The sequence below is a fragment of the Lissotriton vulgaris genome, chromosome 3_1 (genome assembly GCF_964263255.1).
Source record: "Lissotriton vulgaris chromosome 3_1, aLisVul1.2, whole genome shotgun sequence".
NCBI lineage: Eukaryota > Metazoa > Chordata > Amphibia > Caudata > Salamandridae > Lissotriton > Lissotriton vulgaris.
Genome location: NC_141689.1, coordinates 1,863,583,464 through 1,863,607,411, shown reverse-complemented (window position 1 = coordinate 1,863,607,411; position 23,948 = coordinate 1,863,583,464). Strand labels below are relative to the sequence as shown.

Here is a 23,948-nt window from a genome sequence, read left to right as displayed (position 1 = left end):
TGAAATCCGGCACTAGTGTACAAAAGGATAATGTGACATCAACAATTGAAGATCAACAACAACAAACAGCTGCACCAACAATGAACAAACATTGACATAGTCAATCGGTCTCGCCTTCGGGACCTTATAAGTGTTTAGCCATGCGCACGGCTCCCCATTGTTAAGTTAAAATTCTGCCACACCACAGATGGCAGAGTTTTGCTAGGGCTCCATGTTCCAAGGGTGATACTGAGTGAGAAAAACTCTGTGAACTCTGCTGCTGAAGGAATTTTCACCCACCCCTAGTTATCTGTTTTTGGTGGGTATTTAAGTAGGTTTATTTTGGGAAGGATTTGGGGTTCACGAGGGGCCTAGTAGATGGTGCACTGAATGTGCACTTTATGTGATCATGCCCTCTCTGTATTTCTTAAAGGTTGGTATGCTACGTGCTGTACATTTGTAATAGCATATTCTTACAGTTTGTATGCCCAGATGCGCTTTTAACCTCCAAATAGCTTTTTGGTTGCTGCTGTATCACTCAGTCTCAAGTTGAGTAAGAAGAGGTCTCCAAAGATGCAGTGTGTTGGGAGTATGCATTCCACTCCCTCAATGGTGTAAAAAGAGATCTCTGAAACTGCGCTTATTCAAGTTTTGCCTCTTTGCTGACACTGCCGTCAAGTACCATTCTTTTATTAAAAGTATGCACGTTTTTCACAGAACTGCGGTTTCTGTAGTCCTAAACGTATACTCTCAATGCTGAATGGTGTTGGGAGCTTGTCACAATTCCCAACAGTGCTTATCATGTGTGTCCGGTAAGTTAGCAGAGGACCAGGCCATGAATAACTTGTATAACTAAACACTAAACATAATAAAATCTAGACTCTGAACATCTGACCTACGGACTTTGTCAGCTCTTGTTAGTGTATTTCAAAACATGGACGTGTCCACGTGCACTGTTTTCTGTGACGTTTACCATGTACCTATAGGTGATATCTCAGTCAGAGGCAGAATGCACAGTTACTAATGAGTCATTGGCAGTGTTCCCTTGCTGCCTAAAGAGATACGCTCCTCGGTGGTAGTAATTCGGTCTTTGAAGTGCCTCCCAGAGCTGTGAGTTAACGCTCCACAGTTCCCATAGGAAACACAAGAGGTGTACACAGAAGGCAGTGTGTAAGGTGGTGGCTCTGCAATGCAGTCGGCGAGATGGAGTGAAAGCGCTGCAGAGTCCGCTGGACTTCCGGCCTAAGCCTTGTGGTTACGAGCAACATGAGCGAGGAATGCAGCTGCAGCATCCCGCGAGTGGTGCACGCGCTTGTGTTGCTTGTAACTGCAAGCCTTAGGCCGGAAGTACAGAGCGATTCCAAGAGGTCGTTTTACCTAGAACAGCGCATGCGTGCTGCACTAGGCTCGACCTAAAAGGGCTTACAGTTAGCAAGTGAAGTGAAGAAGCAGGTAAACTTGACACACCTCCAAGAGTAAATTTAAGGAAGCGAAGGAGACCATGATGTGATCTTCACATTTATTCTACTTCTGAATTCTCCAATGCATTTTATATTTTCATGTGAGTGCACATTTTTCAATCATGGAAGCATATTGCATGTACACGAAGGGGTTAAACAAATTAGTTCCAATACTAGATTTAAACGTATCCAATTTAATGTTATTCACCAAAGCTATTTGACCCCACAACTGCTTCTTAAAATATATCCAGATTGCCTCTCTTCTTGCCCCCGCTGTGGCTATAATGACGCCCCCTTCTTACATATGGTGTAGGAGTGCCCAGAGTTGCAATCTTTTTGGACTTCCGTACTGGAATGTTTACGACCAGTCATGGGTTGGACTCTACCCCAGTCCCTCAAGGAGATACTGCTGGGTCTTCTCCCCTGCCCCAAGGGGAAGAAACGTACCCGTAGATTTCTCCAGCTGGGACTAGTGCTAGTGCTAGCCACAAGAAGGATAGCAATTCACTGGATGAGCTCCCGGGCCCCCAGGGTGGAATCTTGGGCCAAAGATTTACAGGAATGGGCAACAGTGGAATTAGTCCGAATGAAGAGGGATAGGACTTTCATCTGCTGAACACACTGTACAGTGTTTTGATGCAGATATTTGCTGTTGATATCTTCTGTCTAGCCCTGCAGGTTCTGTTTAATTTACAATTTTTGCTAACTACAGGAAAAGTTCTACCATGTTGCTCTGTTGTTTCTCAAGATTATGCAATGTTGGAATCTTGATGTATCTGTATGAATTTCTTGTTGCCGGATGGTTTAAACTCGCAATAAATATTAAAACATTTTTTTATAAAATGAAAGCATATTGCAGTTAGTATTGTTGGCACACACATTGTCGAATTTTGGTTAAAGACCAATGTGATACTTTGTTTCTGTAGGTAATTAGAGCAATCAACAAGGTTTCATATTGTTTGATGTTTGTAATTCAAACAAACAACGTTTCATAGAAACAGAAATGGATGAAAGTGCATGTTGATTGTTGTTTTTAGTAACATTCAACAAAAGAACCGTACTTTTCAAAGGGATCTGAAAACAGTATTTATGCTAAATATAAACTAGTTTTAGGGGAGAGTAATCTTCACACCTCGAGGATGCTGAGAGATTGGGCTCACACAGACAGGAGCTATAAACACCATCTCTTTTTAATTGAAACAGCACATTCTTTCTTCAATTAAGTGTTTGTTCAGGTGAAAGGCAAAGCCCCCAAATAAACTCATACAGGTCCTTATAGTGTTAAAATAGTTTAGCTAGAAGAAAGCATGAATGGGTTGGTATTCAAATACAGGATGTTGCAATTCTTTCCAATTACCCGTTTATTACCTGCTGTTGTTGCCACTATTCTGTTGGTCACAACTATAAACATTATATGTACTAGAATGCGATTTGGAGTTTAGTAAACATCATGATAGTATATTCTTATCTTCTTGAATGAGTCTATTCATGGTGAAATGAAAGGATCTTTGGAAACTACTAACAAGTTCTCCTGTGAGTCTACCAGGACTGATCGTTGCCCAGAATGCAATAGTCTCATGTAAGGTTCACGTGGTTCGTGGGTTACAGTTCACCGAGAATGCCAGAGGGCCTAGAGATCCCAAAGCTTGAGCCAATTTCAGAAAGCGTATCAACCACAGCTTACGGTATTGAGCCTAGAGGTCAGGTTTGTAGTGGTGCAAGCAGAAAATATTAAAGAGGGCATCATCAAAGTACAGTGGATATGTGGCTAGTAAGAGGTGTGTAACCTGTGAGGTAGTTTGTTATGTTCTAAAAGAATAACATTTGGCTTTCCAGGTGATACGTAGTATCATGTTTAAGCAAAACAGATTAAATAATAGCTAAATTGTCCACTGGAGAGTGTGCTGGTTGATGAGATGGCTACTCCAAAAGAGTTAAGGCCTTGTGATGTGGTATGCATCTCAGAGCAGGTTCAAAGTTATTGGTTTCAATGTCATAAATGCAGTTATCAGTCTGTTGACAAATGTGGGCAAACTTGCTTCTAGGGGCCGTTACAATAAGAGCAATGACATTGTGTTTCTGTCTAACACACTGTGTGGGAATGGCAAAAAATGTTAATATCCACATTATTAAGTAAGCTGTCTATGTGTAAAGAAATGGGGAGCATTTCATGGTCATGAGCTCCTACCTGACATGTATGTAATCACCTTCACAGTGGTGTATTTGAAAACCGGTTTACAGGCTAGGGCCACAGTATTTTATCTAAAGCGCTTTGAAAATACTCATTAACCAAGGTATCCACAATGGCATACATTTAAAAGAACAGGTACTAAACCTGAAAGTACCTCTATCAAGCAATGTACGCAATGAAACCATACCCAGCCAGGGAGACACAAGTACTACTACTATAGAACTAGAGAGATTTGATAGCAAAACAATTCCTAGGTATGTAGTTTGTTGGCTAGTGTCACTGAGAAAGTTAATATTTTGTAGGTGCACGCATGTGAGGAAAGGTGCACCTGACCAAGGAAGATGTGAAGACCCAGTAACCCACGCTTTATGAGGAGATGTAAGCAATTACAGTTTCAAGACTCAATAAATGGAAATGAATAAACTGCTTTATCCGGCAACAGGATTTTTATTTCTTTTAGTGTATTCCCTTGTTTCCTTTTCTATGCAGCCACAATACTCTTTGACATACTTCTTATTAATTGAATTTTGGTCGCATGTGCTTCTTTGAAGAGCAGAGCAGCTCCACCACTAGATGTGTTCACTTAAACCAGTTCATTTATGGCTGCTCCTTAGCTGAACACGTTTCTACATTGTAAGGACCAAAACCGATGGTCCTGGTCTGGTACTCTGGCATACCAATACCTACTCTACCTCTTGTTCCTATCCTCTCTATTCTGGGTTGCAAGGTATGTTCATTCATTTTAGCACACCATGTTTTTAACTAAACATTTACAGTAACAGCAATACAGGTAGGTTACATTTTTAAACATTTAAGTGTACTAACATTAACATTATGCCCGTGTATATGTATACGTTTGTGAGCATACACAGATATATATATATATATATATATATATATATATATATATATATATATATATATCTGCAAATACCTCGCAGCAGCGCTCCTTCCAAAGGAAACTCGAGGCAAGGACCAACTTTCTTTTTCAGCATTCTTTATTTAGCCATTAGGTAGTCTGTCATGACGCGTTTCAGCCGTCCCAGCGGCCTTGGTCACATGGCGATACAGATTGCTTTTTGCCCATTTAAAGTGATAACGTGTGGTCACATGTCAGACAATGGTGGACATAGAAAAAATACTAGTATGTATGAATACAATTTACATATGCTTTCTCCTAGTACCAATATTAAAACTTTGAGAATACCTGTATAAATACATAAATGAATCACAATATTGCATAATTATAAATTAATTTAAACTTATGCATGTACTGTTTCAATTTTAGTGTGCAAAGAGTATTACCAATTTAATAAAGATTGGTGATAACTGCATAAATGCCTATATAACTCTTCCCGATGGCGTTAAGAAAGAAGTATACCCACTTGTCCATCACAATCTAACAAAAATTATTGTGCATAAAAAATGTGTGCTCACCCTAGTGTATTGAAGTATAATACAAGATTATACAAATATTCACTACTATTGTTATAATAGTAGTGAAAAGAAGGATCCAAAAAAAGGAGAAATTAATTCTATCATTATGGATCTCTTATGTAAAAAAAGGGGGAAAAAAAACACAAGAAAAAATGAATTCAAGACGTCAAATGTGCCAGCCACAAAAGCTCAAAAAGGAAAAGATTGTGGAGCCTAAACATACATCCGGTTCCATTATATCATTCTTATCTTTTGGCTAAACTATTGCACTTGTATATTTAAAGTGACCTCGTGTCTTATGGAAAAAATTAATTATAATTCCTTCCTCTAAAGTGACAATGTGCGGTCAAAAAAGTGCAAGTACAAATAAAGTGGCTGGTGCTGGAGGTTTATACAGTACTGGGATAAGGGAGGAAGGGAAGTCTAAACCCTATTAAAACAGTGCTTAGCTTCCAGTTATCAAAACAAGATAATTTCATACATCATCAATATTGCACATATAAGAATAATCATCACACCATAAAAACAGTCTAAAGGAGAAAGGGAATCGGTAACATGACTAAAATCAGTCGCCATATCAAAAACCAGGATAAAAAACATACTACCCCAATATCTAAGATGACGGCTAAAATCAATCAATTCATATATTTACACACACCTGATATATACACTCAACATATAAATTATACATAGTATAGTACAATATAAATATAAATATGTAAACAAAGTGCATGGTGCGGACCAACTCCTTTTGTTCCTCAGACTGTAATCATGTCATGGTGTTCGCTATAAGGTGAGGGTGGCATTGTCCCAGAGTGGTCACAGGTATGTGTGGAGGTCCTCCGTGGTGTTAAGACCCCCCGGCCACTTTGAGTTGAACTCCAAAATATATTTGGTTTCCAACCTGCGCATGCATGCCTCCCTATCACCTCCTCTTCTGGTAAGTGCTACAGACTCGATGGCAAAATATTTCAGACACTGAGGCTTACTATTGTGACATGCCTCAAAGTGTCTGGCCACTGGATAGCTTTGGTCTTTATTTACAATGGCGCGTAGATGTTGCAGGATACGCTTGTGTATTTGTAGCTTGCTGCTGCCAATGTATTTAAGCTTGCAGTCGCACTCTAAAATATATACACAGTATTCCGTCCTGCAGGTTAAATGCTGTTTTATTTCCCTAGTGGTTTTGGGGATTACTGTTGTATATTTTTTAGTATTGACACCATGTTGGCATGCTTTGCATGCCAAACACTTGTAGAAACCCCTGCTGATCGGTCTCCAGGGCTCCTTGCCTATATAGTCTTGACTGTTTTTAGAGAGAATAGAGCCCATACACAAACCTTTTCGAAAGGTAATTGATGGATTAGGGGGCATCACATCACCAATTGTGGGATCATCCTTTACAAAGTGCCAGTTTCTTCTGACAATACTCCTTAATTCTTTCTCCTGTTTGGAGTATGTCAGGATGAGTCTGACCTCATTGGTATTGTCACTTTCTTTCACTCTCCTAGTCAGCAGATCGCCTCTGTCTTTGATCCTAGATTTCATTATAGCAGTGTTCACTAACTTGGCAGTATATCCCCTATCTACAAATCTTTCAAAGCTTTCCTGTTGTTTTGCAATCATATCTTCTTGATTGCTGCAAATGCGGCGGATGCGTAGCATCTCGCCATAGGGTATTGACTTGATTAGATGTTGGGGATGAGCACTCGTAGCGTGTAAAAGAGTGTTACCTGCCGTCGGTTTTCTAAAAAGAGTACTGGAAATCACATTGTTACATATAAAAACCTGTACATCTAAAAATGTTACCGATTCCCTGCTTATGTCAGAGGTAAAATGCAAATTAAGATCATTATTATTGATGTCATGTATAAAAGTTAAAACACTTTCTTCGGAACCACGCCACACAATAAATAAGTCATCAATAAACCTGAACCAACAGGTAACATTAGTAGTCCAATAATCTTCAAATTTCCGCTGGAGGACCAGTTCCTCCCACCACCCCATAAAGAGGCAGGCGTAACTGGGGGAGAAACTGGCCCCCATTGCTACACCCTGGACCTGTTGGTACATTTGACCATTAAATATGAAAAAGTTGTTATCGAGGCAGAATTCTAGCATATTCATGAGCATTTTGGTGTGTTGGGCCAGTTCCATAGGTCTGCGGCTAAGATAATACTCACATGCCCGCAGACCATCCTTATGCTTTATACAGGTGTATAGTGAACTGACGTCCAACGTTACCAACAACAAGTCGGGGCTCCATGTAACATCATCCAACTTTCGCAGGAAGTCACTTGTGTCTTGTATATATGACTTTAGGGACTTCATGTGTGGCTGCAAGAAGTAATCAATGTATCTTGAAAGATTTTCCAAAGGGCCCCCACATGCTGCGATTATTGGTCTTCCTGGGGGTTTGGAGATATTCTTGTGGACTTTCGGTATGAAATAAATATATGGTGTCAGTGGATGATCTTTTTTGATGAACTTAAACTCATCTCCACTAAGCATACCAAAGCCCTTCCATGCCACCAAGTTCTTAAATAGAGCCTCCAACATCATCCTGTATTTCTGAGGGGTGCTCTTAGAATAACATTGTGGGTCATCTAATTGCCTATGGGCCTCCTCTAGATATTCCGTGGCTGGCCATAAAACAATGTTCCCACCTTTGTCCGAGTTTCGAACAACAACTTCAGCATTTTTCAATTTGATCGACAGTTGGTTTATTTGTCTCTCTTGGTTCGTAAATTGACGCTTTTTGTCAGTCTTTAGTGCCATCTTTTTCACTTGTTGCACCATGACATCACTGAATGAATCAAGACCATCCCGTGCCGCCAAGGGAATGTATCTGGACTTGGGCTTGAATGGGGTAATTGGTTTCCTTTGACCGCTGGACGCCACTATGTCCTATATATATATTATTTTTTTTCACGAAATCCCCTCCCAAAAGACGAGCAGAGACCCAGGGGAACTGTTGGAGGTTCTTTAATGGAAAAAGGCGGATGCATTTCTAGCCGGTGTTTGGCTGTCGTCAGCGCCACAAACCTCCAATGTTGGAATGCACTCCGCTGCTAGGCGCCGCCTTATCTGATCTCGTAGTGACGAGTCAGCACCGCCCCCTCAACAAAGCAGCACACCTGTGCAGAGTCCTGTGTGCTGTAGGAAACTGCAAGTCCCAGAGTCCTGTGTAGCGGGTCCCCGGGGGTGTTGCTCAGGGGGATGGATCGAGTAGTGCAGATCCACTGTGTTCGGCGAAAATGCAGCAAAGTGTGCCCAAAAAAAGAAAAGAAAACCAAAGTGTGGCGGTTTACATTTCCAGGTAGGTTGTCCATCAAATGACCTCCTCGGCTCCCCTATACCACCTCAGCCTCGGGTATATATTTGTATGCACATATTTGTGAACACACATATATGAATATATAATATTCTTTTGATTAAAATCTAATTGGTTTGAACATTTAAAAAAAAATATTTTAGTTATTACATTTGTAAAGGTAATTATAATTTAAATACAATATGAATATTGATTACTTCTAAATATGATTTAATTTTAACGAGGTAAAACATTTCTTTAATATAGAAGTATAGTTTTAAGTTTAAGAGGCAAGGGGTGTTTTTTTACAGATCAGGGAAGGGCAACATTAAGAGGTAACAGGAGGTTTTCAGGGTTCAGTGATGGGTTGTTGTGAGTGTTAAGGGGTGATATGGGTTTTAGGTTTTAGGAACAGGTAGCATTCAGTGCTATCAAGGGGCTTTTAAAGGTACAGGTAGCGTCAAGATGTAGCAAGTGGCTTGTAGAGTTCAGGAAACTGTAGTGTAAGAGGTTTTTGTGTGATTACCTATTTGGAAACAGGGCTCTGAATTAAGGTACAACCTTTTCAAAATGTACATCTGTAACTCACACTAGTTGCTCTCAGGATCTAACTTGCTTTAATGAACTTGCTTCACTGGTAGCTAGAGAGTGCACCATATAACTTTTAGCATACTGAATGAGACTAGTTTCCAGTACTAGACTGTTTCTATTTGAGGAACAGTAGCTTGGATGATGTCAATGATGTGATCAGTGATGTAATCGATGACAGCAATTGAGATGTCATCAACAGTATCATCTATTATGTCATTTAATATGTTATGAGTGATGTAATATGCGAGGGCATAAACATGGCAGCATAAAGTTAGATTTATTACCACACCCAACTACAACACCACTTTAAGCATTGTATTTTTCCAGTGAATTTCAGTTTTTTCACCATCTTCACCCAACTCCCTCACTGAGCATAACATTAGGCTGTGCAGGATGTGGGGTTGGCCTTAGGACCTGACATACCCTCCGTGGGCATCAACCTCCCCACCATGCACTGCTAAAGCCGTCCTCACTGTCAAGTTGGGTAGGCAACCATCCTACACCTCAGACCAAGTACTGCCAAAATCTGTGCGTGAGGTGCTGTTGGCTTGCAGGGCCTGCAGCTAGGACCTGCACCTATCTCCCTGAAGATGTGCAACACCCAGCTCTACACGGATAAAGGTCATATTTGGAATGAGATTCGATTCAGGCCTTGTGCCTAACCCTTTGCAGGCAGCCAGCCCCATGCCATGCATTGCCTTAGGGTACCCAAACCCATGGACACCCACCATGAATTTTTCTTGTTAGATTTTATATTTTGCAGTACCGTGGTACCCCTGCGATACTGCAACTCAAGTATCACCCACTGTACTATGAGACCACTCAAGCGTCTCATTGTTCCACAGCTTGTGTGGAAGGCTTGCAGTCCAACGAGGGGGCAGTGGGTCAAATGGGAGTATCGAGAAACCTGTGGCACCAACTTTTTTTTATTTTTTATCCTGCCCACTTGTATGTTATTTTAATTGTATCTTCAAAAAACAGGGACAAAGCCTCTGTGCCCTGAAATGGGGGCCAAAACATTTTTCTTCATGTTGAGTCCAGCCAATCCAATTGGTCGGTCTGGTAAACCACTGATGGGGAAAAATCACTCTCTGCAACTCAGATGGCTCTTCTTTTAATTTTTTTTGGTTTTTTTGTTTTAGATTTGAGGTACCATATTAATCCGGCAGACCAACTGTGCAGGTATCATTATAATTTAAACAGACATTTATCAAAAATGACACAACGGAATTTACACAAAATAATTAACTAATGCTTTCTGAGTAAAGGTCTAACTTTTATGCCAAATTTGGTGTACTTCTATTCAGCCGTTTGCCTGTATCGCTTCCCAAATTTTCATGTGGGAATAAACTTAAGTAACAATGTTTTGGGACACTTCCCCCTTCTTTTTCTCAGCCCCCGCTTAATGGATCACCCTGAAATATTTTTCAAGAAGGAACTGACGTGGATTTTTTTTATATCAAAACAAAAAGCTTTGCCTATGCAAACTCAGATCCCTTCACAGTTGCCTGTACTCACCTCTGCCATTAGATCATCTCCTGTCACAACAGCTATTTTCAGATCCAGGTCAGCCTTCTTCACTATCTCTTGAAGAGCAGCGGCACATGCATGCGGATTTGTTCCACCAGCATTGCTAACAACTCTAATTCCTAAACAAAAAAACATTCTTCATTAACTAGATAACTCCTGCGCATAAAAATGTTTCACACGTCATTAAAAATTACTCATAAATCTATAGCAATAGTTCTCCAGCACAGGAAGACTCTAGGGTTAGAAGCAGTTTAGTCCTTTCTGAATTTTAGACAGAGAATCTTAGGGTCATGTTGCATTCCCATATTAGGTCTACTGACAATAATGGGCAAATATAATTCAGGTTAGCTCATACTCGAAGAGGATTCCCATAATCCCTTGTTGCTTGTACTAAGTAAATGACGTAGCGGTTCAACTGTGATAAATTATTACGATTGACTTCTGACATCAAAATGCCTGTTGCCAGCGGAGAAGGTAAAAGACAGGTCATGGAGTGTAAATACAAGCGCAGTTTAAACAAGGAAAACGGGAATTAACTTTTCCTTCTGATACATTTCACTAAAAAGAAAGTGGTCCACAGAAAGGAGATGGTTATGGCAACTAATTTATTTTAGAAGTTATTACAGGAAATACAGAATCTCTTTATGTACCTACACAATCTGGTCAATGTCATTTTTTAACCTGAGATACATTAAACTGATTTAAATATCTTTCTGCAAAAAGTACTAACAGCTTTTAGGCAAGTTTAACGTTGCACTACGGATTCTGCTTTTAATCTATTGTTCTGCAATGAACATAAAGATTTAAGCGGTTTGTGAGAAGGGGGTAGCGTGACCACGTTTTATAAGAAATAAAATACACTGCCATATTAAAAGGACACTACAATTCATCTGAAAGTTTCATGACCTTATAAATGATCTCTGCCTTCGGCTTAATTCCTCTACATGGTCACAAAACTCCTTAGTGACCTACAATATCCTCAACATGTACATCAGGGGGTACTTAAGCTCATATACAGTGTTCCAAATAATCAAGCACGGTTGCTCTCATGACTTGAAAGATAATAAATACCCTTCCTTCAAATTAAATAGCTTTGGAGTCACAAGCAAGAAGATCTTATCAGGAAGATGGTACTGAGGAATAACTACTAACATAAGAGGTTCTTGAAAGCAACCAAAACATTAGACTTCAGATCAGGTGTTTGGAAAAAAATAGCCACGAGAGGTACATAATGTACCGAGTTCCACATAGCTGCCTTACAAATCCTATATCGTGGATTATTACTGAATGCTGCAGTGGAAGCTTTACCTCTTGTCCAGCAAGTTGTGAGACAATTCAAATGGGAGAGTTAGACTAGATATTTTAATGGACTATTTTACTTTAACTGACAACATTGTCATCTCTAAACATCCATTTAATTTTAAATATCAAAATATTTAAATCTTTATGAGACAAACAACATTTAAATCATTATTTCCATCCTTGTAAATTGATACTTGTATAGCGCACTACTCACCCGCAAGGGTCTCAAGGCGCTTGTACGAATACCGCTGTGAAACCCATCCTGGCTTTCCCTGTGAGGCGTCCACTCCTGGGCACCCCCAAGGTGGATGCCAGGCATCCTTAGCGTTGTGGGGGCCGTTGTGGAGATTAAGCAAGCTATTGCCCAGAGTTGCAGAGTGGGACTCCATGATTGGAATAGGAACAGAGGCGAGAATTATCAGGTCCGTGGAAGTTTGAGACCAAAACCCGCCGAGGCGGGGAATTGAACCCTGGTCCCGGGCTACACCTCTGCATCAGGGTCTGCCGCTCTAACCATTGAGCCACACTTCTCCAGCTTGTTCACTTACCATTAAAAAATAATGACAAAACAAGAGATAATAAGATTACACTGTGTAAAACAGGTCAAATAGATGCAAATGTGCTGCGATTCTGCTCGCTGGGTCACCTCACCTTTATTGGGTGCATAGCATTTACCTGCCCTTTGGTCGTCTCATTTTTATTTATTTTATTTTACAGGTTTTATATAGCGCTAGCTAGACCCGAGGGCATCAGAGCGCCTTACATGACCGAGAAGAACACAGTATAATCAAGTCTCTTACCATATGATGCGAGACATATTAGATTTTAGCACACAAATAAAAATATGCAAAGAAAATCGTTAGGCAATGAGCGTGGATTACTATATGCGGGCAATAATAACAGTGTTTGTTAAGGGAGAGAAAGACCTAATAGACAGCAGAAACAAGCAAACAACCGACTTTAACAGAGGGCATAGACCTGTAAAGAGAGATAATTTACAAAGTTCAATATGCTTAAGTGTTAAGTATTTGTTGAGGAGGAGGAGTTTGAGGTCTCCTTTGAAGCAAGAGAAGAAGGGGTTGCACTGTAGGTCTCTAGATAGAGAGTTCCATATGCTGGGTGCAGTTCCAGAAAAAGAGCGAGTCTGTGTTGATTTCCTTTTTAGTTTGGGAGGTCTGAGAAGACGTGAGTTGGAGCTTATCAAAGTTCTGGTTCTTCCAGCTTTCATGGGCTTGTTGTCTAAATTGTTAGGGGGTATGTGAGTAAAGGGATTTGTGGGTGATGCAGGCAGTCTTCAAAGTACATCTTCCTGCGAAGGAAAGCCAATTGAGGATCTTGCGGGTTGGTGTGATGTGTTCAAACCATTTAACACCTGTTATGAGCCAGGTCGCCATGCTTAGAACTGATCTAAGGGTGGGCGAGGTAAGTTTTCGGCATCCCTGTAAGGATGGCATTTCCATAGTCCAGCTTGGAGAGAATGAGAGATTGGACAACCATCTCGAAATCATCAGAGGTAATGAATTGTTTAATTTTCTTGAGGTGCTTTAGTGTGTAAAGCGCTCCATTGACTGAGTTTTTAATGTGATCCTTAATTGACATGTTATTGTCCAGGATGAAGCCTAGAGACTTCGTGGTTAATGCATTCAGGTTGCTGAGCCAATCGTGGATAGGTAGGTGGTTGCTTTTAGGGGACAACAGAATGATTTCTGTTTTGTTGCGGTTTAGCTTAAGTAGTTAGAGTTAAACAAAGATTGTATCTTGCTCAGAGTGGCGTCGAGATGTAGGATTTCACTTGGTGATTTGATTTTGTAATAGAGATGGGTGTCATCCGCATATAGGTGATATTTGATCCCTGCTTGATTCAGGATGATTGTAAGGGGTTCCGTGAAAAGGTTGAAAAGGGAAGGGGAGAGAATGGAGCCCTGGTGCACACCAAGTGTGACACGTGTGGGTTTAGATAGACAGGAGTTGATTTTGATTTGTTGCGATCAGTGTTGTAGGTTTGATGCGAACCATTTTAAGACTGTGCCATTGATACCAGAGCGGATCTTCAGTGATTCAAGTAAGGCTGGGTGGTTCACAGTATCAAAATCTTCTGATATGTCAGGTAGTATAAGTAGGCATGCGTCACAATTCTAAGGATCTCTGGATGTCATCTGAGATACTGAGCATGGCAGTTTCAGTGCTGCAGTCTTTCCTGAACCCTGATTGGAAGGTGTCATGGAGGTTGAATTCCCCTATCTGTTGGTCAAGTTGAAGAACCCCAAAGATGAAGCATGCCACCAAAGGGCAACCCTGTTGGGTGAGGATTTTATAAGAAAAACAGTGTTTTTCTTTCTTTCCCATGGAGAGTTTTTCCAGTCTCTATAATTCTCGCTGCTGGCTTTTTGTGCCCAGTTTGGGGCAAGGATGTGGTTGAAATTTTGTACAATAATGGATGGAGAGGAACCTTATGTGGGCTTTAATTTCGCGATTATATTGAAGACTTCAATTTCTGTCATGGGTTTGAAGTCAGACCAGTTGGCATTGTTTTTCAGTTGGGTGTGATTATGGTTGCCTTAAGTTCCTTTTGGTGCCATTTGGTCATTGGTGAGTTCTGAGGGTGGAGCTGCCATGGAGGGATGTGGGTCGGTGAGGATGGTTAGGACAGAGGGTATATTAGTGACTCAATTTTTGCGACTTTGTCTGTGAAAAAGCTGGCAATTTCTTCACAGCGTTCATTAGTGGAGAGTATTTCATGTGGGGGTGAATACGTGGTTTGTCGTTACACAATGTTAAAGAGCTCCTGGGTCTATTCTTTGCACAGTACACTTAGTAGTGGAAGAAAGAGGCCTTTCTCTAAAAAAAATGTTTTATATGACAGCCTTGTAGTTGAAAGTAGTGCTAGGTGGATTGTCGAGGGGTTTTATCATCATGTCCTTTCTGCTTGTCAGAGTTAAACCAAGATTTTGATCGGATTCATCTCAATTGTTTTAGTTTGGGCACTGCCACTTGATCAATAACTGTGTTATAGTGGGTTGTGAGATAATCAGCGGTATGCGTGAGGGGGTTATGCTCTAGTTTTTCTCGAATCTTGGATTCCAGGTCAGTTATAGGGACTTGTTTGAGGTTTCTGGTCCACTGCTTAGGCTTATTTGTTAAGTCTAGGTCGGGTCTGAGCGGGGTATTGATATTGAACAGGTTAGTTTTGTGGTGATCTATCAAGTGGGGCCAAAGATGGAGGGTCCCATAACATGCTATCCCTGAGCAATTTCCAATATGAATATTAGACAGCTATACAGAAAAAAGGGCTGAACAGAATGACACCAAATCTGGAAGCAAGCTAGATCTTTAACCAAAGAGAGTGCTTTTTGTAAATTTGGTGTAAATTAATTTGGCAGTTTTGAGAAAATAAGGTTTTTATTCTAGTGACATCAGGGTATTGCTGAGCAATTTGATTTACAGGCTTTGTTATCAAGATTCCCAAGTGATTTGCTCTGTTTCATTCAAGTGTTATTGAACATCTTCATGTTCTCTTTCAATTTCATCTAGCCCTAAATATTTGCCATAATCTACCAGGCTTGATTTATGGTTCAGACAAGCAGCTGTTGCACTTACTGTGACAATCATTTTAATACTCAATTGTAAACCTATAGCCCTGATGATAAAGCTCAGTCTCTAATATGCAGTTCACTGCAGCGATACCTTCTTGCCTTCTGAGATTTGGTTTAACTGTGCAAGTTCACATTTTTAAATGGCAGTTCACAATATCAGAATCTTGGAGTCCCTCTCCATATGATATCTGTTGCTATAAACACTCTTCTTATGAAGAATGGAAGACTCTAGTCAGAATAAGAAGTTTCCCAATTGGAATTGTAGAAACTTTCCATAGAAAGTTAGCACTGGAATTGTGATGTATGCATCCCACAGGTGCAAATGGCCCATCCAATCTCCTCGACTAAAGAATCCCTTAGATGAAAAATTGTTTCCATCTTGAAATGATGGTACACAACAAAATTGTAGAAGGCCCCGAGGGCAATCACTAGCCACATTTTTGTTTTTCTTCTTCATTAGAAAAATTGTGCTGAAGAATCCAGAAGGATCGAACAAAGTAACTTCTATTGCTTGTTTTAAAAGAAGAGAGTCCACTTCTTGAAACACTAAAAGTACCCGATGTCTGGAGAAAATTAGGGGGTGAGGTAAAATAGTTTGGACTAGATGAAGGCAAAGATGCATGAAATAGTCTTAAATTGTTTCCTCAGGGACACCCTAGAGATTACCTCATAATTAGATAGTTGATCCCCCACAAGCAAAAATAGGTGCACTTGTTAATCCAATACAATAGACCACCACCGGTCCATAAGTTTGATTTGAAGGCTATTTAGATCTGATCACACTGTGATGATTTGATTCCAACTGTACCTTTGACGTGTAATATATCATCAAGAGGCACAACAGAGGGAGGTGGGAGAGTATTGTGGGGTGGGATGATAGGGTTTTTCGAACAACTGTTATGTCTAATAACATGCAATGCATAAAGGGAAGATATATTGCCTTTGATGTAACAGTTCAGTGTAAATCTAGATGAAAACCAATAACATTTGTTTAGAAAAATATATATATATATTCTTGAATTGTTTGCATTAACCAAGGGTCTGAGGTTATAGTTTGCCACATGGGTATGAAATAAGATAGACGGCCCCCTACAGCATGAAGTATAGAATCTAAAATTCTTACATGGGTTGAGGATTCATCTGTTGCGGTACCCTTTGTACCTTGAGCCTCTGCTTCTTTGAGGGTAAAATTAGAACTTAAATTCTTGCTGGAACACATAGGAGCCTCTTGTCTGACCATTTCAGGAGTAGTCTCCGCCAAAGTAGCTCCTGCCACTGCCAGCACTGCCAAACGTTTTACAGCCAAATATCTTTCTTAATGAAAACTAAGCCTTATCACAAACGACACAAAAGTGGGCACATATATTTACTGAGTTTTTTCATGAATGAGTCCCTAAATAAAGGGGCATTAGGTTCTGGCTCCATTTCCTTAGTTGCCAAACTTCCTAATTTAAGATCAGTCCAACAGTAGACTATTATGTCGCTCCGGAGTCATGACAGAATTTGCATTGCCTAATAAACATATAACTCTTTGAGCTCAATTCGGAAGAAATACATTAATCTGCTTGCCCTCAAGTCTTGCTTTTTCATCTAGAATCCTCTTAAGCGGACCTCTAAGATCAATTACCTGGGTTGACAGTTTGTCCAAGTCCTCTCCACCCCTTTCTTAAGGTGTTTTGCAAATTTATTTAAAATAATAACGTTAGGACCTATTACTTGACTGAGTGATATTATTTAAAGAAGGACGTGGACACTCAGATCAGGGGTTGTTATGTGTATTTGTAAAGAGCCCCTATCGCCCGTGAGTGTATGCTGGCACTGAGCAAGTGTGTGAGCCAATATCAGCCTATAGTAGGTTGGTTAATTGAAAATCCAGGTTCTTGCCGAATTCAAGAAGAGAGGAGGAGGCTCTGATGTGGAGAGGGAGGTCATTCCACACTCTAAGGAAATGCCCATCTTACTAATCTTGTTCAGTGTATGAGTGGGATGTTTGCGAGTAGGAGTACTGCAGAGCGGATCTGTCTGGATGGTTGGTGGAAGGAGATGCAACTGTTCAGATAGGTGGGGCCTGGGCTGTGTAGTTCCATGAATGTGAGCCAAGAGTTTGAATTGAGAGCGTTCATGTATCAGGAGCTTGTGTAGTTTCCCGAGGTGTGGTGTGATGTGAGTTCTGAGTCGGAGGTTGAGGGGGAGTTTGGCTGTAGAGTTCAGGATGGTTTGGAGTATCCAAGTGAGTTATTTTATCCAAAGCGGTCTTAATCTAGAAGATACATATTGAGCCATGTTCACAGTAGAAGGCCATTCAGTAGAATTAGGGTGGTGAATCAAGGTGGGGGGGTGGAGGCATTGGTTCACCCAAGAAGTCCAAAATAACATTATTGTTCATTGAGGAATGGGACTATTCACCCCCATCATTCAGAGAAACATTTTGCCTTTTTTTTGGAAGCCTAGGTCAGACTGTATCATCTGGATCATGAACATTTTTGTTAAACCAACATCTGAATCATCAGTATCAAGTAGCTGTATCACATGAATGGGAAACTCAATTTTATTAGCCACATTTGAAACCTCTGGGCCATGAGGATATAAAAATAAAATGTAAATAATACATTTTGAAATTTTGAGTACAAACTTATTATTTTCTGGGTTTGATTTTTAGCTAACATCTTTTAATGTCAGTCAATCAGTCAAGCAAGCTTTATTCGACGAATTGTCATAAAAGCATACAGTACATATAAGTTTGATTTTAAAATAGATAAATACAGTTAAAAATTATTTTATAAATGTAGAAACAGATAAAAGACTATTAAAACTGGACATGTTGCACAAGGAATAAATATAGCAAATCTGCATCCATGAACAATATTAGTTTGCAAGCAGTTTAGTTCTAATCAGCCATGCCCACCCCAGAAATTTTGCTGTGGCTACATATACAGTCATATTAGTGCAAGTACAAATAATTCTTAGAGCAACCAGTCCACTATTAGTGCCTAGTAGCCTGCACATTGGGCGCAGCAAGAACCGGCGGGGGGCCGCGTATGCTGGACATTCGAACAACAAGTGCCAATAGTTTCAGAAAGCGCTGGGCATCCTGGACACGAAGGCTTGTTCCTGTAGACCATCTGCTAGTAAAAACCCTTACAGACAAGCTCCCAACTCTCAATTGAAAGTAGAGTTTGCAATCCTGGGGATTCATGATAGTGTCCCAGAAGTCTTCCAAGTTTGGGCTCTCTCTGATGATCAGAAACATACCGGTCAGGGAACAAGGGTCTGTTTTCCTAAAAAGCTTGGTGGCCAAGGGTTCCAGTAGAGGTCCTTGAGTACCTTCTTTGCAGGAAAATTTGAGTTCACTGGATCCTCCCATAGTTCTTCGCGGCCTAGTTCACATAGCATGCCCCGTATATGCACCAGCCATTTAATTTTGTGGGAGTTACCACTAGTAATTATATCCAGCAGACCCAGAGAGTAAGTGGCCAGTTCTGGCGTGGTCCAGATCCGCCTCCAGTATAAAACTGGGCGTAAGGATGTAATCATAGCTATTGGAGACAGCCCTAAGTCATAAAAGAGGGGAGTCAGGGGGGTGCTCTGAGATAATTTAATTAGGTTCCATAAAAATGAGTTTTCAGACACCGTCATTTCCCTGAGGTTCTCATGCCCCCATATTTCAACTCCGTATAAAGCGGAACTAACCACTTTACCCTTATAGACCGCTAGGACAGGGGCTATCGGTTTAGTGAGGGACCTCGAGTGTTCCAGGCACAGAGCACCAGTGAGCTGACAATGTTTCAGAGTGGTCAGCTCAATCTGGTGCTTCCAGCATAGGTTATTCTGGATACACACACCTAGGTAACTGAAGGCCAGGACCCTCTCCAAGGGGCGGTCATTCATGGTAACTCAACCTTTAAAACTTTTTGGAGCATTAAAAGTCATAAACTTAGATTTTAGTACATTAACTTCAAACCCCGTCTGGTGCAAAATTCATCAAAAAACTTCAGGGCCTTTTGCAACCCACTTGGTGTTTTTGCTACTATGAGGCAATCGTCGGCGAACATTAAAATAGGGATTTTAGCTCCTGCAAGAATTGGGGCATCAACATTGGAATTGACTAGTATTCTAGCAACATCATTAATGTAAAGGGAAAATAAAGTTGGGGCCAATACACAGCCCTGCCGGACTCCAGATTCGACAGGGAACTGAGTTGTAACATTGCCGGGACTACCCCATCTAATCTGGGCGTAATTTAGGTCATGGAGTTTTTTAACCAATGAGAGTAAAGGCCCAGGTAAACCCATGTCTTTAAGGACGTTCCACAAAGTTGAGCGGGGAACCAGGTCGAAGGCCACTCTCAAGTCTACAAAGGCGGCGAATAGACTGCCGAGGCCCAATGTCACAGTCTTACAGTACAGCATTGTAAAATGTAATACCTGGTCGACAGTGCTAATAGATGTTCTTAAACCTGCTTGTAAATTGGACAAGATATTATGGTCCCGTTCCCATGCCAGTATTTTTTCTAGGATCAGCCTGCCAAAGATTTTTTGTGAGCTGTCGATCAGGCTGATCGGCCGATAATTTCCAGGCAAGGATTTGTCCCCCTTTTTAAAGACGGGAATAATTTCAGCCCCGAGCCATGATTTCGGTATGGGTGCACCCTTGGCAATCATATTTGACAAAAGGAGTATATATGGACCCCAGGAGTCCCTGCACTGCAAAAATAAATCAGCGGGTATACCATAGATACCTGGCGCTCTACCAGGGATCACTAGGTCTAGGGCACGTTCCATGTCTTTCAGAGTGAATGGATCCTCCGTAAATGGCAAGAGTGGAATCTCCGGGGAAGGATTTAAAATGTAACCCTTCGCATATTGCGGCTCAAAGTAAGGTACCCATTGGTCACGTGGGACCCAATTCTGGGGTTTCTCAGGGTTACCATCCACACCCCACTTGTAAACATTCCAGAACTTTCGCGTGTCTTTATGATATCCCGCCTCCTTTAAATCGTTCCACCTTTGCTCGTCCCAGTTGCGTTTGGCTTTAGAGACGGCGTTTTTATAGGCAGCCCTAGCAAATCGGATTTTCGAAGTAGGCCCAGTTTTGATCGCTCTACCCAGATCCAGGCGGGTTTGTCTACATTCCCCTGAGTACCATCTAGGGGGTAGAGGTGCTCAAGGGCGATTTGGGGTAGCCTAACAAAGAGGCTTTTTAAATCGCCAAAAAATGCTTCATGAATCCTAGTTGCCTCCATATTCGTTACAGTTGATGTGTCTTTTTTAAATAAAACATCTAAGTCGCTTGTTGCTTGAGCTAACTTGATAGATATAGAGTCAATGCTCTGTTGGTTATTTAAAACCTTGGAACATCGGACATGGCGCATGTCGTTTGTTACAACAGTGTCTCAGCCCTTTCCATAATTAACATATCTTGAAGGAATCTCCATAGGCCCAGAGTGATCAAAATGTAGTCAATTCTACTCGTACGGAGGCCGTTGTTAAAAGTGTTTTTCCCTTCCTTATCACCAACGGTTCTCCCGTTTGTTGGTCTTAATCCCTTCTTAAGACAGAGTGAATTGATTTGAAGCGATACTTCAGACCATATTTTAATTGGTACAAGGTCAAGTTTGGGCACCCCCCACTCTCTATCTTGGTCGTCCGATAGGGTCCAATTTTCATTTAAAAGGGGCTCAAAAGTTACATTAAAGTCAGCCCCCACAATGAAGTTAGAGTGAGCAGGTTGGGATTCAAGCATGTCTTCCAAGTGTGCCATGACTGCTGATTTCTTCCCTCCAGTACTACGAGCATAGATATAAAAAATGTAGATAGGTTCCTTATTAGAAAACTCGAGTTTTAGAGCCTGCAAGTCGCTATGGTTTGTAGTTATAACTTTAATTTTATTAGCAAGATCATGTCTAACCCATATTGTTAGGCCTCCAGATGGACGGCTTTTCCCTCCCTTTTCAGCTATGATGCTATAATTCAGGTATCCGGGAAAATTCAGGGATTCCAATAACCAAGTTTCCTGAAGTAAGCATATTTCGTACTGGCTTATGAAGGACGTCCATTCTGGTAATTCCATTTTAGATTTTAGGCCTGCTACGTTCCAGGAAAGGATCGAACCAGCTTTACCGCTAGTGGAAACAGTAATATCATTATGTGCTTCACTTACTGAGGTAAATGGGATACTAGGCAGGGATGGTCCTATTGGGAGGAGTTTCAAGAACAGCGTCAAGTACACTATTCAGATCCTGCCCATTGGTATCATGGTTGGGTTGCTCACTGGGAGCTCCCAGAGAGGTTTGTGTCATTACAATCTAAATTGGAATTTGCCATACAGGAGCCCCTGTCGAGTTTTCTAGTTTTGATTGACCAGTTGGAGGGAGGGGTTGATATCATCTGTATCCTAGAGTGGTCAGGGGAACATGATCTGAATTCTATGTTTAGTAGCTCTCCTGCTATCATTGGGTTTTTAAAATTAAGTTTGATACAGTCATAGTCCTCGCCTGGTGAAAAAAGCCTTACTGCACGGGAAATGTCCTCCCTAATAACAGACCTACATCCTCTTACATATCTGATCCAGTGTATAGCTTTGTTGGTTAGCGCTTCAGGTGTTTCACGATCTCTACCAATAGGCAATTTGGGAATATTAATCAGATACACTGTGGGAAACTTATTTAGGTCGGAGTTGTGTGTGGAAACATGTGAACTTGCTAGAATGGAACCTTTCCCTTGGCGGCTGGCAGCGGTGTTCTGGTCTACCTGTCTATCTCTGGGGGTGCCCTTGCTGCCAGGTTTCTCTGAAGCGATGTTTGGCAGAATCGTTGAAGTAGTTGGAATTGCTGGAACTATGTTCCGGGGAAGGGGTTTTGGTTTGACTTGGGTTGCGTCCCTCCCGTCCCTAATCAACTCACTAAACGTGGATCTGGGGTTTGGGGTGTTTTCCCTGGGGGTTGTCGTAGAGCTTGTGTTCCTGGTATGACCCATTGTACCTATCTGATTTGGCCTTGATGGTTTGAATGGCGCTGGGCAACATGGACCTTGATCAGAAACAGCCCTCATATTATTAATTACAGTTGTCAAATGATCGATCTTAAGTTGCATCTTTTCCACCATATCGCATAGATGTTTTACAACTGATATCAAGGAGCTCTCGACAGTGTCGACCGTCCTGGGCACCTCAGATTGGTTACTTTCAACGTGAGCCAAAACAGAAAATCTGTTAGAACAGATCAGGGGGTTAGGATCTTCGGGGGGCTGTGGTGGGGCTGATGTTGGCTGGGTTTGTTCAATATCAGATTTATCCCCAAATACTAAAACTGGGCCCGTTTTTACCACCACAGTGGATTTATTTAAGAACAGTTCAGGAATAGTGGAAACTCCCCTCTTCTGGGACCTCCCTTCCAAAGCCCCCCCAAGACTCCCACCCTCAGGGACAGTTTGTAACAGGTCGGTACAGTCTTGAACCAGGTCATCGATCCTGTCCATCACACAATTCCCTCCTGCATGTGGCAAACGTTTTTGGGACGATTTATATTTCCGTTTCTTAGCTTGCTTCCCTCCCTTCAGCATCGCACCAGCAGTTTCACTAGGGTCTTCCGTGGATTTAGGTAATCACATGTTTACAGGATGTCAGTCAGCAGAGATAAGTTAACAATGTACAGTACCTTGAGCTGGACTTTACAGAGGGATGGCCCTGCCCTGCCTCCTCCACAGACGGCCCACCCTTTTCCCGGGCTTTGCCCGGCGTCCCGCTCGCGTCCCGCGTCGCAAGGGGTGGCACTGCTATTTGTGCGCCTCCTGGCGCGGTCTCAGGGCGCTAGGGCTGCTGGGAAATGAAGTCCCCGCCGGCCCGCACTCCTCTCGGCGGCCGCGACCAGCTGTTGCAAAGTGCGGTGGCGGGAGGCGAGCCTCGGGATTAGCCCAAGTATCGTGGAGTCAAGCAGGTATGGCCCAGGGATTCACCTTGCTTCTTTCATTCGCCCCAGGTTCTCCACAAAAGATCTCCGCTCTGCCGGGGTGGCGCTGCTATTTGTGCGCCTCCCGGCGCGGTCTCAGGTCGCTAGGCCTGCTGGGAAATGAAGTCTCCGCCGGCCCGCACTCCTCTCGGCGGCCGCGACCAGGTGTTGCAAAGTGCGGCGGCGGGAGGCGAGCCTCGGGATTAGCCCAAGTAGCGTGGAGTCAAGCAGGTATGGCCCAGGGATTCACCTTGCTTCTTTCGTTCTCCCATCTTTTAATGAGTTTTCAATTGATCGTAATCTATTGAAGATCAAAATATGGACAGCCAGAACTACTGAATCCTTAATAAAAGAATTTTAGTTTTGGAGAAATATCGAAATTTACAGATATCGATATTTGGGAATTCTGCCATCTGATTGGCTGAGGCGTTACAAGCACAAGCTTGCTGCTTATTGGCTGCGAGCGGTTGCAACTAGGAAGTGTTGGCTGCCATTTTGTGATTCCGTTGAAGCGAGTAAGTGCAAAAAAGGGCGAAAAGAGTATGAAAGAGGAGGGTAGGTGAGCTGTGAGCTCTGTAGAGTGGTTAGGGTGTACTATAGAGGGAGT

At 41.7% G+C, this 23,948-nt stretch overlaps 1 protein-coding gene across 1 annotated transcript in view; it reads right to left on the bottom strand.

Annotated features, from left to right (window-relative positions):
* LOC147728555 (uncharacterized) overlaps nt 1–23,948 on the bottom strand; it is a 703,293-nt gene that overhangs the window by 593,451 nt on the left and 85,894 nt on the right. Inside the window, exon 4 of the mRNA XM_086962332.1 lies at nt 10,490–10,620. Coding sequence (XP_086818458.1) covers nt 10,490–10,620 — 131 coding nt within the window. The remainder of the gene's footprint in view (nt 1–10,489; nt 10,621–23,948) is intronic.